The sequence below is a fragment of the Ovis aries genome, chromosome 14 (genome assembly GCF_016772045.2).
Source record: "Ovis aries strain OAR_USU_Benz2616 breed Rambouillet chromosome 14, ARS-UI_Ramb_v3.0, whole genome shotgun sequence".
Taxonomy (NCBI): domain Eukaryota; kingdom Metazoa; phylum Chordata; class Mammalia; order Artiodactyla; family Bovidae; genus Ovis; species Ovis aries.
In genome coordinates, this window is record NC_056067.1 from 9,199,608 (window position 1) to 9,216,438 (window position 16,831).

General features: G+C 44.4%; 1 protein-coding gene across 4 annotated transcripts in view; it reads left to right on the forward strand.

Annotated features, from left to right (window-relative positions):
• Positions 1 to 16,831, forward strand: part of CDH13 (cadherin 13) — a 1,037,580-nt gene that overhangs the window by 545,340 nt on the left and 475,409 nt on the right. For all 4 annotated transcript variants that reach the window (XM_004014934.6, XM_060398282.1, XM_060398281.1 and 1 more), the window contains one exon: positions 15,774 to 15,926. In XM_004014934.6, the coding sequence (XP_004014983.2) occupies positions 15,774 to 15,926 (153 nt within the window). The remainder of the gene's footprint in view (positions 1 to 15,773; positions 15,927 to 16,831) is intronic.

Genomic DNA, 16,831 nt, shown 5'->3' on the forward strand with positions numbered 1-16,831 from the left:
CAATAATTTATAATGGTAAAATAATTGTAACTATTGAGGGGGATATCATCGTCCAATATCTCTTTTTCCTTTGCCTCAGTTTTTACCTTTTACCTTGGCTTTCCTTTCCAACTTTTTCTTAGTGTACATGTGTTAGTTTTATAAACAGGAATAAAACAAACCTGATTTTTCATTTTAAAAAAGTTCATTTGCTAATACAGTAATTTACAGTACCGTGTTTAGTGTATTCTGAAACAACCTCCTTATTTCTTCTTCTCTTTGACCCCGAGTATAAAGATTGGTGAGGCACACATACATAACGCCATGTGCGCACGCCACACACACAGACACCAAATCTTGACCCGCTCAAGAGTAAATAGGTTGGGGCTCAGTGTCCAAAGCTTCACATCGACAGTTTGTGGCTACGGATGAAATGAGCTGCCGTTAGCTTTGATGGGCATTGGATGTAAGGGGAAGCAGCTCTGAAGTCGGATGCCTCGCTGCAGACTCTGTTCGTGATTCACAGCCCAAGGCTAGGGTAGTCAAGAGGTGTGTCTCGATGGACAATGAAAAAGTAAAGGCTTAGATGAAGAAAATAATGAGAAAGGGACTATTTAGCAACACATTTTGCCCTTTCCACCGACTGCGTGGTCTCCGTCCTTTGGTGCAGGTATAATTTGAAAAGCCCAGAGCATATGATTGGTAGTAATGGAATAAATGCATAGTATGTGAATAGGGCTCAGGAGCCTATAAAAGATTCAACTCCCGCTTCCCCTTAGGAGAGGTATCCAACCAGTATTAATATTTTAGAAATACTAGAAGGTAGAAGAGGAGCCATTATTCATCACTAGCACCTCCATGGTACTAAAATTAAATAATGGATTTTTTTTTAAGACAGAATTGCTAGAGTTGTGGAACTATAAAAAATATTTCTCTCTTGGGGATGTTGCATTTTTTGCTTTTATCTTTTCTTCTCCTCTTGAGAACATTTTGATTTACTTTTGTGATAAGCTTGTAACAACTAAGGAACTTGGAAGGTGGGATAAGCTAGGATAGGAGGGAGGTGGGTTAAGGCAGCTGACAAATGAGCCTGAGTGAATTTGTTTGGCTTCAAGTCAGAAAGCCCCAGGACTGTGCGGGCACTCGTTTTCCATCTTGTAGCATGTGCGTCTGCACATATGGGCTGGGGCCCTGGGCCCTGTAACAGGGAGAACCCACTGTGCCACGCGGTGTGGGGTCTGAGCCGGCTGGTCTGTTGAACAGGAGCCCTGCAAAAAAGGCCCAGCCAGCCCTGTCATAATCCAGCCCCGGCTCGGAACAACCAGCCTCGCTCCTTGTGGAGGCCTCTGGCTGAGCTATGAGGAAGCCAGCAGCTAGGAGTTGGTGTCAGACCAACACCTGGATTTCTGGCTTGGCTCAGCTGGTTTCAGAAGTGTCCCCATCCCACCCTGTCCCCACGCCAGCTGTGTAATCTAGTTGGACAGATGACTTCACCTTACTGAGCCTCTCTTTCTCCATCTATAAAATAGAAATAAGTTAACTTCCTGGCAGAATGCATATAAAGCTCTAGCGTGGTACCTGGCATTTTAAGATCTCAAATGAAGCCAGCTATTACCTAGGAAACCAACTCAAAGGTTTTTAAAAATGCATGTAATTATTAAAATTAGTAATTTATAATTATTAAAAGTCATCCTGATACTGACATGGTGTTGTGGCTAGATGTGTTCAGAAGAGAATTGTTGGCATTGATTGAATGCCTGGTGTGTGGCAGCCACAGTGCTCCACTCACCAGAACCTCAGGGGCGTGGGTCCTTTGTCCTCAATTATCTAGGAGGGAACAGATAGGTGAAAAGCTTTGCTTAAGGTCAAAACCCAAGGACATAGTAGAGCCAGAAACCGTTTTCTAAACCATCGAACCACAGAGGGAAAATGATACGTTCCATGCAGAACCTGGAGAAATGGAGGCACGGGGAGTGGAACAGAATCCTTGCCCACCCGATGGAGAGGGAGTGGCTGTTGTTGTTGTTCAGTCGCTAAGTCATGTATGATTCTTTGCAGCCCCATGGACTGCAGCAAACCAGGCTCCTCTGTCCTCCGCCATCTCCCAGAGTTTGCTCAAATTCACGTCCATTGAGCTGGTGATGCTATCTAGCCATCTCATCCTCTATTGTCCCCTTCTCCTCTGGCCCTCAATCTTTCCCAGCATCAGGGTCTTTTCAAATGAGTTGGCTCTTCACATCAGATGGCCAAAATATCAGCGTATCAGCTTCAGCATCAGTCCTTCCAATGAATATTCAGGGTTGATTTCCTTTATGATTGGCTGATTTGATATCCTTGTTGTCCAAGGGACTCTCAAGAGTCTTCTTCAGCACCACAATTCAAAAGCACTAATTCTTCAGTGCTCAACCTTCTTTGTGGTCCAACTCTCACATCCATACATGACTACTGGAAAAACCATAGTTTTGACTATATGGATCTTTGTCAGTAAAATGATATCTCTGATTTTTAATACACTGTCTAGAAAGTAGCTGAGCTCAGTTTAAACTGAGATCCCTGGACAGCACCTCATCTCTTGCCTACCTCACAGAGTGCTGATCCACACATGCTCAGAGCTGCTCTGGGTTCAGACTCAAGGAATCACAGCAGCTGTAAGTATGAAAGCACCTCAGAGCCTGTCTGATATTGGTCACCCTCTACCTTATTCACCAGGTGGGGTGTGAGCTTGGACACACCAGTGGCAGCCTTCTCCATCACCAGGCTGTCCATGCCATCAGCATAAGCTCTTTAAACTCTGGACGTGTTCCTTCTTTTGAGCTGAAATCTGTCTGTTCTGTATCTTGACTCTTTCAAAAACAACAGAATGAAGCCAGTCTCTTTTTCTGCAGGTATTTAGATGATGCCCCAAACTGTGCTTCCCACCCCATCTTCCTACATTCTAGTCACTTAAGGGGCTCCACCTTGTTCATCTTCTAGAGAACTGACCACCTGGCTTCTCTCTCAGAAACATACTTTCTCATGGGTCCCTTCCTCACATGTATCCCTCAGATGGACACTCTTTACAGCATCATCTGCTTAGGGGTCATCAACTGCAGGGAAGGTACTGGGCAGTATGTTGACCCATGGCTGTTTAGAGGATTTGTTATCATGACTTGAGAGGAGCCTGAAGCCCAGTCTCACAACCCCACCAAGATTTTTCCATCGATTGTGATCTTCTACAATGCTTTGCCAGAGTCTTCAATGATTCAGCTTGTATGATCCTCTCTTGTTGGGCTTCCTTTGGAAAATCCATACTTTATGCAGTTGGAAGCTCCATAAGAAGAAAGATGTTTACCTAAGTTGATCTCATCACATCCATGGGCCTGTGTTTAGAGAGCACACTGCTCTATTTTTAAATTTGAATGTCTCATTGGAATTATTTAATTAGGAGATGACTTTATTTGGAGGATACCAGAGCACCCCTCAGAACCCAAGCCCAGGAGCAAAGATGGTCCTTAACCAGAAACTGATAAGCCATTTTGAGACCAGGGTAGCTATACAAGTTCACTGATTCATGATCTTTTAGAGTTTTCTTTTTTCTCTGACCACATAGTCTCTCATTCATCTTCCCTTTACATAACTTCTTTATTTACTACTAAGTAATTAAGTGTTGGAGAAGACTCTTGAGAGTCCTATGGACTGCAAGAAGATCCAACCAGTCCATTCTAAAGGAGATCAGTCCTGGGTGTTCTTTGGGAGGAATGATGCTAAAGCTGAAACCTTGGCCACCTCATGCGAAGAGTTGACTCATTGGAAAAGATTCTGATGCTGGGAGGGATTGGGGGCAGGAGGAGAAGGTGACGACCGAGGATGAGATGGCTGGATGGCATTACCGACTCAATGGATGTGAGTCTGAGTGAACTCCGGGAGTTGGTGATGGACAGGAAGGCCTGGCATGCTGCAATTCATGGGGTCGCAAAGAGTTGGACACGACTGAGCGACTGAACTGAATTAAGTGGCTGTTATGCACCATGCACTGTTCACAACAACAAACAGAAACCCCGGATACCATGGAGCATATATTTTAATGGTAAAGAAATATGACAAACAGATAACTGTGTCAGGTTGATGATTCTGTGAAGAAAACCAAAAGTGTTATAGAGGATGATGTTGGGAGGAGCCTCTGTTTTCCTTCTTTTTTTAAAAAAATAAGGTGGTCATGGACGTCTTCTCTAAGAGATGAATGTAATTAAAGAATTGAGAGACAATGATGGAATGAGTCATACAAGTTCCATTCGGTAGGGTCCTGGTGAATTATAGCCATTCACCAGCCACCACTGGGAAAGGGGCCTGTGATAGTTCAGTCTGCCAGTGTAATTTGGAGACTAAGGCTGAGACATCAGATTAAGTCATGCTGAAGTGGGTCATTTACCAGATGCAGGGTGGTAACACACACCATGCTTGAGTCTGAACTGGCTTCACAGACACACAATTATTCCTTACTCTCTTTTTTAATTTCCTAAGTGGATTGTTTTCTTTGTCAAGGTCTGCACTTATGGCCCAATTGGGTCTCCCCAAAAAGTAGACTCAGCTTTCAAGCTGATAAGATGTTAAGGGTCCACAGCCCTCAGCCAACTGACTCCATCTCTTCTTGAGCCAACACCAGGATCAAGAGAGAGATGGTGTGTTTGACCAGGCTCTGCTTTTGTATAGGAGCCTGTGGGTTAGAAGAGGCAACCCCAGGGCTGAAATGAGTAATTTCAAGCCTGGCAATTTGGGGAAATGGCTGCAGAGGGGGTGTGTGCCGACACAGTGACACTAGAGGCTGAAGACAAAGGCAGGGAACAGGCTATAAGCAGTCTTGAATGCATTTCTGGGGGAGCCTGAATTTTTCCTGAAAGTAATGGTGTGTGGGGGGATGGCCTTGAAAGATTTTAGTCAGGTGTGATCCCATTGTGGGAAAGAGTAGCTGCTTCAGAGAATGGGACACTTGAAAGCCCGGTTTGCACAGGTTCTTCTAACTGAAGCTCATGCAAAGCCAAATAGAACATCAGACTTTCAGTTGAAAATGATTGAAATTGTATATTTATGTTTGATACTGCTTGTGTTTCCAAGCATCAGACTTAACATTAAAATTTTCCCTGAATTATAAGAATAATAAGAATAAGCGTTGAAATCCTCAGTGAAAGGGCAGCCAACACACATTTCCAGGGAGAAATTGTTCAATTGTTCCTGTTTATTACTTCCAAATGGGACTAGCTCCAGGTTCATAATGCTGATTTTGTTACATTGCTTCCTCTGAACTGAGGTTCAGATGAGTGCGTAAATATTTGGTTTAATATTTCTTTGGGAACCGTAAAAATCTAAGCTGATGGAAGGGAGAGGAGCAGAGCAGTGGCCAGGAAGGAAAGTTCGGCAAGTTAGTAAGAGACTACGAGTGTGTATTTCAAGAGTACCCAAGGGCATGATTAATTTATTATCCTTTTAGATGGCAGAATGCATGCAAACCCCCCAAATTGCACCATTACTATGACAAAACTCTGAGCATGTCAGAAGGTAAAGATGTTCCTGCCAGGAATTTGATGTACAGAGGGAACAGGTGACCCCTTGGGTTAGTATAAATCTGGGAATTGAGGCTTGGAAGCCCTTAATTTTGTCTCTGCCTTTGGCAGAGACCTGAGATGAATATCTGTGCTCCTAGTCTTCAGGGGTGGGTATGTCAGCAGGATCCAGGCCAGGAGCACCTTCAGCAGTGCCAGGTTCGGAGGCTCCTGTGCCCGCCCACACCACCCGGCAGTCTGACCAGTCGGCCGTGTGGAGTGGGGTAAGCTACAGACTCTCAACTCTTGGGTTCAAATGCAAGGCCATTATCTCGCTGACTTTGGCAAGGTCTGTGTGACTCAGTTTCTTTCTCTGTAAAGTGGGGATTAACACCACTACCTACCCCACAGAGTTGTTGTAAGGATTAAATGATTAATGTGTGTAAGTTGCTTAGACTAGAGTGTGGTGGAGTGTTAGCGTTGGATAAACAGTTGCCTCTGCTCTAGTCATCATCACCACCACCATTTAATAATCATAAAATGAACAATAGCCTTACATTCTCGAGCACGTTTATGTACTTAAGCCTGTCATCTCTCTCAGGCCCTTATCCACCATAGCCCTTGGAGAGTAAGCATTGTTTCCCCCATTTGGCAGAGGAAGGGAAGGAGGCTCAGAGAGACCATGTGACTCCCTGTATGTCCACATGGTTAGTGAGCTCCGAGTTGCAAACCCGGTTGTCCTAAGCACTCTGAGCGTTAGTCAGGGTGAGTTAGGCTGTGAGGTGGTAATATGCCTGGCGCAGCCCTTAGCACCGCTGTTGCTGCATGCACCCGTACCTCTCAGCCCATTACCAGCCAATGGTTACCGCCAGAGGGCCAATGGTCGCTCAGCCATTGGTCGGCGCTGCAATGGGCTCCTCCCCCAAGCCAGCGACTTCAGTGGGCGACCGTTCGTGGAACATTCCGTCAAAGGTCGTCAGAGTGGTGGTCCTCAGACAAAGAGTGAGGTGAGAGGCGGATGCCAGCCTCGTGCAACGGGAAAGTTAGGGACCCAGGGAACAGACTGCGGGCCGTGTCCTGCAGGGGTTCAGAGCCCTCACCAAGGCCGCCCCCTGGCCGGGTCCAGGCCTTGAGGTGGCGATCACCCTCTCCCCCATCCCCGCCTCAGTGACCTAATGGCAGCGGCCATCTCTGGGACCAGCCCCCACTGGGCCGTGTGAGGAGCCTGAGGCCAGCTGGGGCCTGGGCACCTGGCTCCCTCAGCAATGCTGGCTCAGCAGGTCTGGGGACCTGGCCCTGAGGGAGCTGCCAGCTGAGATGTGCCTCTTCAGCCGGGTCTGGGCGCTGGCAGGAAGACCCAGCCTGGGTGCTGGGCAAACACTCTGGGGCAGGGTAACCAGTGCCTGCAGGGACCCCCTCCTCTCAGCCAGGCCTGGACCTCCGAGGGTGAAAGTTGTGCTGAGAGCCCTGGCCCGGACTTATCAGAACAGAGAATAGCATTTGTTTGGTGGGAGTCTAGAGGAATGTTGTTGCCTGACCATGATTCTCATTGTTGTATGGCAGAGACCAACACAACATTGTAAAGCGATTTTCCACTAACTAAAAAATAAATTTAAAAAAGAAAAAAACAAAAGATCTGACACCAAGACGTTTGTGACAAATAACCATGCCGCTCCCTCACCTTTCCTGTAAAAGGGCTTTGCTGACAGCTTTCAGACAGTTTGGGGTTTTTAAGGTACGAGCCACCTGTTTCCTTGCAGAGTCCTGCAGTAAACATTTCTCCGTTCCAGACTCTGACGTTTTGGTATTGTTTGGCCTCTACTGTGAATTGGGCACGTGCACTGGTGTTTTGATAACTTTCACTCTCACTTCATTGGCTAAAGCAAGTCCTATGGCCACAGTCACCTTTAGCTGACTGCAGAAATACAGTCCAGAAGAGGACTGTGTGCCCAGAAGATGAGCAGATTGTTTAGGAACAGCCTTGGTGACTACTCCCCACTACTATAAATCTGATTCATAAATAAAGAGACAGCAGGTATAGAAAATCTAGATTTCTCACCAGAGGTTCCAGGACCATCTTGATTTTGGAGGGAAGGCAGTGTGGGACATCTTGATTTTTGGTAGAACCACAAGAGGCCAAGTCATGGGGCCCAATGAGCAGGGGGGTGAAACTCATAGTCTGCACTAAGAAAGCAGAAATTCAGAAAGGGACATGTAAGGATCCCGGTTATTCTCTTGGACGATAAAGAGATGTGGAAGTGTGATACTGATGGGTAGTGAATGGACTTTGGGTCCAGAAAGGCACAGTGACCCAGTGACCCAAAGATGACTTCTGCTTTCTCTGATCTGCTGTGGCTTCTTCTAGCAAATCTCCCATACCACATAATGTGAGCTTCATAGATGATTGAGCTATGACCCTTAAGCACTCTGAAACTCGTGAATGGTCAATAAATATTGTGAATAGAAGGAAAGAAGGTAGGGAGGTAATAGAGGAAATTGTAATCAAGAAGGAAGCATCTTATTAAAAGTCATGGAAATACTCCAATAAAAATTAATTTAAAAAAATCATGGCAGAGAAACAGACCATCAAGGTGAGTGAGTGGTGCTATCAGTTTGGAATATATTAACAAATATAAACCGAGTTCCCTCAGTGAGAGCAGCATTGTGCCAATTATGCTTGTAAATATGTTTATTTAAATATACATATAATAGTTGTCCTCTTGTGGCTGAATTATTTCACTTAACATAATGTCTTCAAGTTTTATCCATATGATAGCGTGTGTTAGAATTCTCTTCATTTTTAAGTTTGAATAATAATATTCCATTTTATGGATGTACCACATTTTACTCATCCATTTGTTCATTGTTGGACACTTAGTTTCCTTCCACTTTTTGGGTATCATGAATAGTGCTGCAGAATGTTCATTCTTTCCATGCATCAGTAGCTTGTTTAGTAAAGATGACATTGTACTTGGCTGTGAATACATTTTAAAAAAATCTTCAAGAGTAGAAATTTCGTAAACTATGTTATTCTCTGGTAAGGTAGAAGTAAAAAGTTAAAATGTGGGAAATACTTATAAATTAAGAAATATTCTCCTTAAAATTTTTTCTATAGGCTATGGACAGTAACCAAAAAATTGTCACTATTGGAAAATAAAGCTGACCTACCCCCCTCTCCAGTTAACACTGAATCCTATGGAACTCAGTGGATTAAGCTGAGTTTAGGCATAATCTTAAATCCTTTCTTAAAAAAGAAGGGTATCAAAGCTGCTGCAATGACAGTGCTGATAAATGAAGGGTCAGGGTAGTGGATTCAGATCTCCCCTCATAGTGTGTTAGTGGGGTTTGTTTTTCCTTCCTGAGTGTTCCATCCTGCCCATACCTTTAACCCCCTCCCTGGGAGGGCATAAGCCATTTGAATTTGGTAGTGAGCACAGCCTGCTGGTACAAGAACCCCTGGTCTGTGCTGTGGGTCTCTGCTTCTCATCCTACCTCGGTGGATTGCCAGAGCGTGGGTTCTGTGATTCTCCACCAGGGATTTTGGAACTCTTGGCATTGGGTTTTCCTTAGTTCCCCTTGTTGATTTATGACCTAATGTTTCAAAGTCGTTGAGCAGTGTGAGAGTGAGAGAAGGGCATGGGTCTAACAGCTGCCTGGATTGCTGAATGGCTAAGTATCTTCAAGTTCAAAGGCATGTCAAGGACTAAACCACAGTAGAGAATTAATTGCTGCTTACAAATCACCTTAGAGAACCAACCTACTGGACAAAACAAATGTCTTCTAATAACTCTAGGTAAAGGCCATACATGAGTTTTTTCCTACTTAATATGGAGCAGAAAACATCTTCTAAATTAGTATATACCCCAAGCTCCAGTGATTAGTCTTACATGTTTAAAAAATTTTGTTTTGTTTTTGGGTTAATTTGTTACTATATAGCAAGTAATGTAGGCTCATCTTATGAAGTCAAAAGTATCCTGAAGGAAAAAAAAAATATTACCCTGTTAACTCTATCTCCCAAGTGTTCACATGTGATTCATTTCCCTTTGAAAATTTGTGGGCGAGGGGTCTGATTATTTTCTAGTTTTTTATCCTTTTGACCATATTGCTTATATATGTAGAGTCTTCTATCCTTTGAAAATAAGTATCTCCTGATTTTCTAAATAGCTAGAATTAGAGCATGCATTTAGTTGGCTGTGACAGTGCATAGGTGCTGGGGTATTTGTGTTGGAGCCGCTTCACACCATGAGCACAGTGTTTGCTCAGACAGAGGGTCTTCACACAAGATTGGCCCTTTGCAGGTTATAAGGATGGGGAAGTGGCCTAGGTCCCTTAATGATTCCTGGGCACTACCGCTGCCTGAGGGCTTATAAAAAGAGAAATGAGAAGATACTGACATTACATAGATAAAGTGACCGCATTTTCACACATACAAAAAAGGTAGTACAACAGATTTTAAATTATGAGTTTATGAAGCATTTTATGATCATATAAAAACATGCAAACAAAGTTGTATTTTTTTTAAAGCTTTAGTCAAGTATCTTCTGTGTTCCAAACCCAGGAAATGTTAAAAGAATGAGAAATAAATAGCCCAAGGGACAATTACCACCCCCAACCAAGGGGCCATCTGCTCTCTGTGCCTTAACAGACCACAGTGGTGAGCAGGGCTCGGACCAGAAGATGAGGCCGCCTCCTTGGAGTGGGGCAGAGGGTCAGGAGAAGCTCCAGTGAGCAGGCAATCCCTGGTGGCGCTGAGTCCAGGAAGACCAGGAGGGACTCCAGCAGGCAGGGTGAAAGATAGCAGTCCGACCAACCCAGGTCCAGAGAAAGTGGGCAAAGTTCAGAAGGCCTGTGGCTCACAGTTGGTGGTGGCAAGAGAGAGAACTGAAGAAGCAGGTGGAGGCCCATCAAGGAGGCCCCTGAGGTAATTAACCTGGGAGCAATGGGGAGCCAGCGAAAGAAAGTCTTAATCTGGAAACTGCTTTGGCCATATTTGTGTTTGCGTTTTGCAGTGACCATTCTGATTGCAGTTAGGACAAGAAGGGAAAAGAGAGAATCAGAAACATAGAGGCCTATTAGGAGACTACATAATATTCATTTACTTAAAGTGAACATTTAGTGAAAGCTTACTGCGAACCATGCACCAGTCTTGGCCCCAACAACAAAACAGTCAAAACCGTTAGTGAGGATCTGAGTTAAATTACAGGTACTGGAGACTGGCAGGGGGCCAGGGCTAGAAGGTCTTAAAGAGAATATGTAGAATTTGGGGACTATGGCATTTTGATATATCAAATATATTTTCCATGGTGGGGGGAACTGATGTCAGCATAATTCAGGAAATGTCTGAACCCATAGGGAGGCAAACACACTGACTAAAAGTAATAGGGTTCCAGGTTAGATTTTGGGGTCAGAGAAATGACAGAGGAGAAAAATTGGTGTGGTGAAATCTGAATACATAAAATCTGGAGGTTGGTTAGTTAATAGTCACATGTCAATGTTAATTTCTCAGTTGTGACCAAGTTCCATGGTTATGAAAGATGTGAATATTAGGGAAAATTGATGAAAAGTATGTGGGAGCTCTATGGTATCTAGGCAGTGTTTCTATAAGTACAAAGTTACTCTTCCCCTCAAAGTCTGTGTCTATCTATGAAATATAAAATATATTTATATCATACAAATGTAATAATACATATAAAGTATTGCATATTTTGTATAACCTCCAAGCACATTGAATATAAAAATTATAAAATACTATCATATCAACATTCAGACAACCAAGATCATGGCATTCAGTCCCATCACTTCATGGCAAATAGATGGGGAAACAGTGAAAACAGTGTCAGACTTTATTTTGGGGGGCTCCAAAATCACTGCAGATGGTGATTGCAGCCATGAAATTAAAAGACACTTCCTCCTTGGAAGGAAAGTTATGACCAACCTGGATAGCATATTAAAAAGCAGAGACATTACTTTGCCAACAAAGGTCCATCTAGTCAAGGCTATTATTTTTCCAGTAGTCATGTATGGATATGAGAGTTGGACTATAAAGAAAGCTGAGTGCCAAAGAATTAATGCTTTTAAACTGTGGTGCTGGAGAAGACTCTTGAGAGTCTCTTGGACTGCAAGGAGATCCAACCAGTCCATTCTGAAGGAAGCCAGTCCTGACTATTCATTGGAAGGACTGATGCTGAAGTGAAACTCGAATACTCTGGCCACCTGATGGGAAGAACTGACTCATTGGAAAAGACCCTGATGCCGGGAAAGACTGAAGATGGGAGGAGAAGGGGGCGACAGAGGGTGAGATGGCTGGATGGCATCACCGACTCAGTGGATGTGAATTTGAGTAAACTCCGGGAGCTGGTGATGGACAGGAAGGCCTGGCGTTCTGCAGTCCACGGGGTTGCAAAGAGTCAGACACAACTGAGTGACTGAACTGAACTGATACAAAATGATCCTCTTAATGTAAAAATACTCAAAGTTGCTATATAGTCTGCTGCTGCTGCTGCTAAATCGCTTCAGTCGTGTCCGACCCTGTGCGACCCCATAGACGGCAGCCCACCAGGCTCCCCCGTCCCTGGGATTCTCCAGGCAAGAACACTGGAGTGGGTTGCCCTTTCCTTCTCCAATGCATGAAAGTGAAAAGTGAAAGTGAAGTCACTCAGTCATTTCAGACTCTTCCCGACCCCATGGACTGCAGTCTACCAGGCTCCTCCGTCCATAGGGTTTTCCAGGCGAGAGTACTGGAGTAGGGTGCCATCACCTTCTCTGGCTATATAGACTATGAGTACATAAATGTGTATTTAAATTCACAGAGTATCTTTGAAACACATATGACTTGGTACCATAGGCCCCTTGCAGCAGAGAACGGATGTGGGAATGGGATTCCTAGCGGGCTCTGGCTTTGTCTGTAATGTGCCACATTCTGTAGGAAGTAGGCAGTGAGGATGCCCTTTGAAACTCAGAGCAAGCAGCACTGGCTGCTCCAAGCCCCTGCATTTCCTGCCCCTCGCAGGGTGCAGAAAACTCTGGCTCCCCCTGAGCCATGCCCCCCACTCCCGGCACAGCTGGCATGCCAGCAACCCCTGCTGCTGCTGGGGAAGTGGCTTTGCCCAGGTATGCAGCAGGACCTGTGTGCTATTTACACACGCTTCTCAGAGAGTTGGCACCCAGGGTCCAAGTTCTTTCTCATATCTAGCTATTTTTTTTTTCATTCCAACTCAGAGAATAAGGAAAAAACATCCTACTGTGAAAAGAAGTGTTGAATTACAGAGAATAATAGGAAAGACCAGCTAATTGTGAAGCCCTCCTATGTGGTATAATGGGTGTTAACAGCTGCTGCAGGAGCAGAGACTCATGGCAGGATTTGTTCCGGGCAGGAGTGCACTGGATTTCTTACATTCCATCACTTTAAACATCAGGAAAAGGTCCACAGCCTTGGGGACCACAGCCCTGCAGTAGCACTTGGACAAATCTTAGGAGTTTACCTAGTATAATAAAGGTCATCTGGAAACCCACCTGACTTGCTTTGGTGTGTGGCTGAGGCCTCCTTTGTGGCCATTGCATACCTCCTATCTCTCTAGCTCAGGCTGGAGTGGACCAGGGTCTCTCTGGGGACTAAGAAGCCAGAGAGCTGGTGGGTAATTCCTAAATCTAAATTGAGCCCAGACTCCCATCTTTTCCCTGGAGAATGACACCCACTTCCATGCTTTATTCTCCAAGGTTTCTCTAAGCCCTGGAGTGCCTTTGAAACTCATGGAAGTGTGGAACTGGGAGAAATGCCAACTTTGCTTTACTGGCATTCTAGAAAACAGGTTTTTAAGAGTTCCCAGTAGTGTTTTGTGTTTAAAATAAGTCTGGAAGGGAGATAGCAAAGAGAGCCAGCCTTTTTTCCAACAGAAGTCTTTGGAGAGGACCAGTTCATGTGTAGGGTAGCAGAAGGAAGAGGTTCTAATCTGTATTTGGGCCAAAGTGGTAAGAGGGGGAGGGGAACTACTGCAAATATATAAGAGATAAAGAAACAGAATTGTGCATTCCCACAGTAAATCTTCCTTCAGAACACTTCTCTCCTGAAACCAGAGACTTTTGTGAGTTTTGTTTTTGAAAAGGAAATGTGTTCCCGTAGAAAGGGTTTTTTTTTTTTAATATTGTAGCTAAGTTGTGTTTTATGCCTGGAGGTGTCAGTCTTACCTGTTAACAACAGCATAATTTGTTGTTGTTGTTCAGTCCCTTAGTCGTCTCCAGCTCTTTGCGACCCCATGGACTGTAGCCTGTCAGGCTCCTCTATCAACAGGATTTTCCAGGCAAGAATACTGGAGTGGGTTGCTGTTTCCTACTCCAGAGGATCTTCCCAGATAAGGGATCGAACCCATGTCTTATCTTAATACTCTAATTGTTAACTCTGGTTTATTGAGCCCCTTCTATGTGCCGGGAGTGTATTTTGCACATACTATCTCATCCAACCCTAGGAAATAAGTGGCATTATCCTCAGTTTACAGATAAGGAAATCAAGAGCCAAAGAGGCAAAGAATGACGTTCAAGGCCACAGGCTGATCATTGGCTGAGCCAGGATGGGGACATATGTTTGTCTAATCATTGAGCTCCTCATTAAACAGATATTGGCCTTGGTTCCACTGTATGCCAGGCACTTTGCCAGGCACTGGGATCCAGTGGCGAGCCCGATATGCTGAGGCTGTTGACCTCGTGGAGCTTCCAAGCAGTGGGGATAATGTCATTTGGATTAAATCTAGTCAAGCAGTGACAGTGAAAATTCTTTTCATCAGAAGATATCACATACCTTATTTTTAGTCTTGCTTTGGATGATATTTTCTGTTAATTTAAAAAATGCAAACAGAGGTAATTGATGTTTAATCAGAACACTCAGTGTATTTTAATAAAGAATATCTTAAATCAGGGGGGAAAAAAAAAAGAAAAACCTGTACTGCCATATGGACTGCACTCCTACTCCAGTCCTGGCAGAGGAGCCTTAGCGCAAGGCTCATGCTGCCTTAGGCTCCACTGCCACCTGGTGGCAGCCATCAGAATTGCAGGCATGGTGGTCCCGGAAACGCACTCCCCGCCCCCACCACCACACCTCTTCCTCATTCCACTAGAAGGCACGTTTCTGGTTCAGCCACCCAAACCCTCCAAGCTCAGTTGGCCACAGCCCAATAGGTACTTGTTTAGCTGTAAACTGATGGCAGCCAGATCAGTATTAGCTTTCTTTCATCTATATGTTCTGAATGTCTGTTAGTGACCTTTGAAATGTTATAATCAAATTTGTTTACAGGTATCGATGGAAAATTACATATACATGAATACTTGGTAAAACTTTGGAACTAACCTATGCAAATAATGGTTTTGGATACTTTCAGATGACTTCAAAACAAAGCAGCATCGTTTGGCTCCTAATATACCTCTCAACCTCACCTCTTCTCAAACCGTTCTGAATTTTCTAAGCTCTCTCACCCGCCTGTTGCCTGTCTGTGTTGCTCTGTCTGCCTGGCATTGCTTTCCTATATCTTTACCTTTTCAATTTATTCTTTAAATGTCTAATCAAGGCCGACTACCAATAGGGAATTCCCTTGAAGCAAATCCAGACACAGCAATGCTACAGAGCTGTGCGTCTAGAGACATGGAAGATGGCTTCTGAATACCCTCCTTGTTTCTTTAATAACTGTGACAAGTTTGCTTAATCTCTCTGAGTCTCACTGATTTCACTCATTAAGTATGAATAATAATGTTCCCTACCCCTAGCATTGTTGTCAGAGTTAAAAAAAAAAATTCATGTAAAATGCCTTCCCAGCACCATGCCTGGTATCGAATACCTGGTAGAAGCAAGGGTGTAGGTGGTGCTGCTGGTGACTGGACCCCTGTGAACACCTAGAATCCTGATTGATGCCTGCCTAGTATAGGACTGTCCAGTGTTTTCCATTGCTTATTTGGTCTTACTTGTAGGAAAAAGTCTGTTTCCTAGGAGTTAAAGATAATATAAATGTCCAGCCTTGAAGTTGATGAAGGTGCTTGCCTCCAGCAGATCCATCACTAAATGTCCCCCCAGGGCTGGTACGCTTTCCCAGCTGAAACCCGCAGAGACGTGCACGTCAGGATGGAAGGTGTTAAGCCGATGGCACTCGTTTTGGTGATGCTGCTGTGGTCGAGCTCATCCAGCGCCTCCGCGTTGGCCCCTGTGGCTGGTGGACTGGCCACTGCGGTGTGTTAGCCCCGTGCTTTCTCTATGCTTTCCAGCCAGAACCGTAAATGTCGCTCTGTTTCTCTGACCAGGTAGTCGATAGTGACAGACCGGAAGGGTCCAAGTTCCGGCTCACTGGAAAGGGAGTGGATCAAGAGCCTAAAGGAATTTTCAGAATCAATGAGAACACGGGCAGTGTCTCTGTGACACGGAACTTGGACAGAGAAACCATCGCTACCTATCAAGTGAGTACCCCTGAGTGCCCACCCCCCACACGGAGACGTGTCTTTCAGAGACTGCTTTCCTCCCACTGAGCTCATTATTTCTGTGCTTCATCAAACCCGGGGCTGCACGGCTTTAAGTGTGTCTCTGTGGGAGCCGAGTGGCATTGAACCCTGACAAGCAGCAGTGAGGGCCCCTGTCTCATCAGTAGAGCCCTCCAGGTTTGCATAAAACTTTGGGCATGAAAAACCAAGAAGGGGCCCCTGGGGGATCTCAGAGGAGGTCAGAAACTCTACGTTAATGTTGGTTTTCCAGAAGCCAGCTTGATAATGAAGAGCTATAAAAAGAATAAACCCTTGGACCTGCTCATTCTACTTAGAGAAATCCATCCTAAGGAAATAGGGAGGAATTCAGTCAGATTTTTGTACCATGATGTTATAGCAGGACACAATCCTTAAAATAGAAACAGTTGCTAGATATTCAGCAATATATAATGGTTAAACTATGGCACAATTTTGCAAGGAAGCTTTCTACAACCGTTTAAAATATTTTTGAAGAAGTTCTAGTTACATGGGAGATTTTCAAGATATTGAATGAAACAGACACACCAGCACATATGGTGTCCTCATTACAGATGGAGTGTTTACACATATCGTGATGGGTACGTGTTTGTGAAGAAGCATGATAGAGGAAAATCAAAGTCTTAGTGACTGTATTTGGTGTTACTGATATTTTCTGGTTTTTTCTTTCTGATTTTTCTACAATGCACTTGCTTTGCTTTTATATGGAGAAACAAAAGCCTATTTGTAAAAGATAGTTTCAGAAGTTGACACTCATTCAAGATTCAGAGAGCAAAGTAGCTCCATGAAGACATTGGGTGAGCATCAGATCTTACGTAGGCTATGGGTCCCTCCTATCCCTTCTCTGC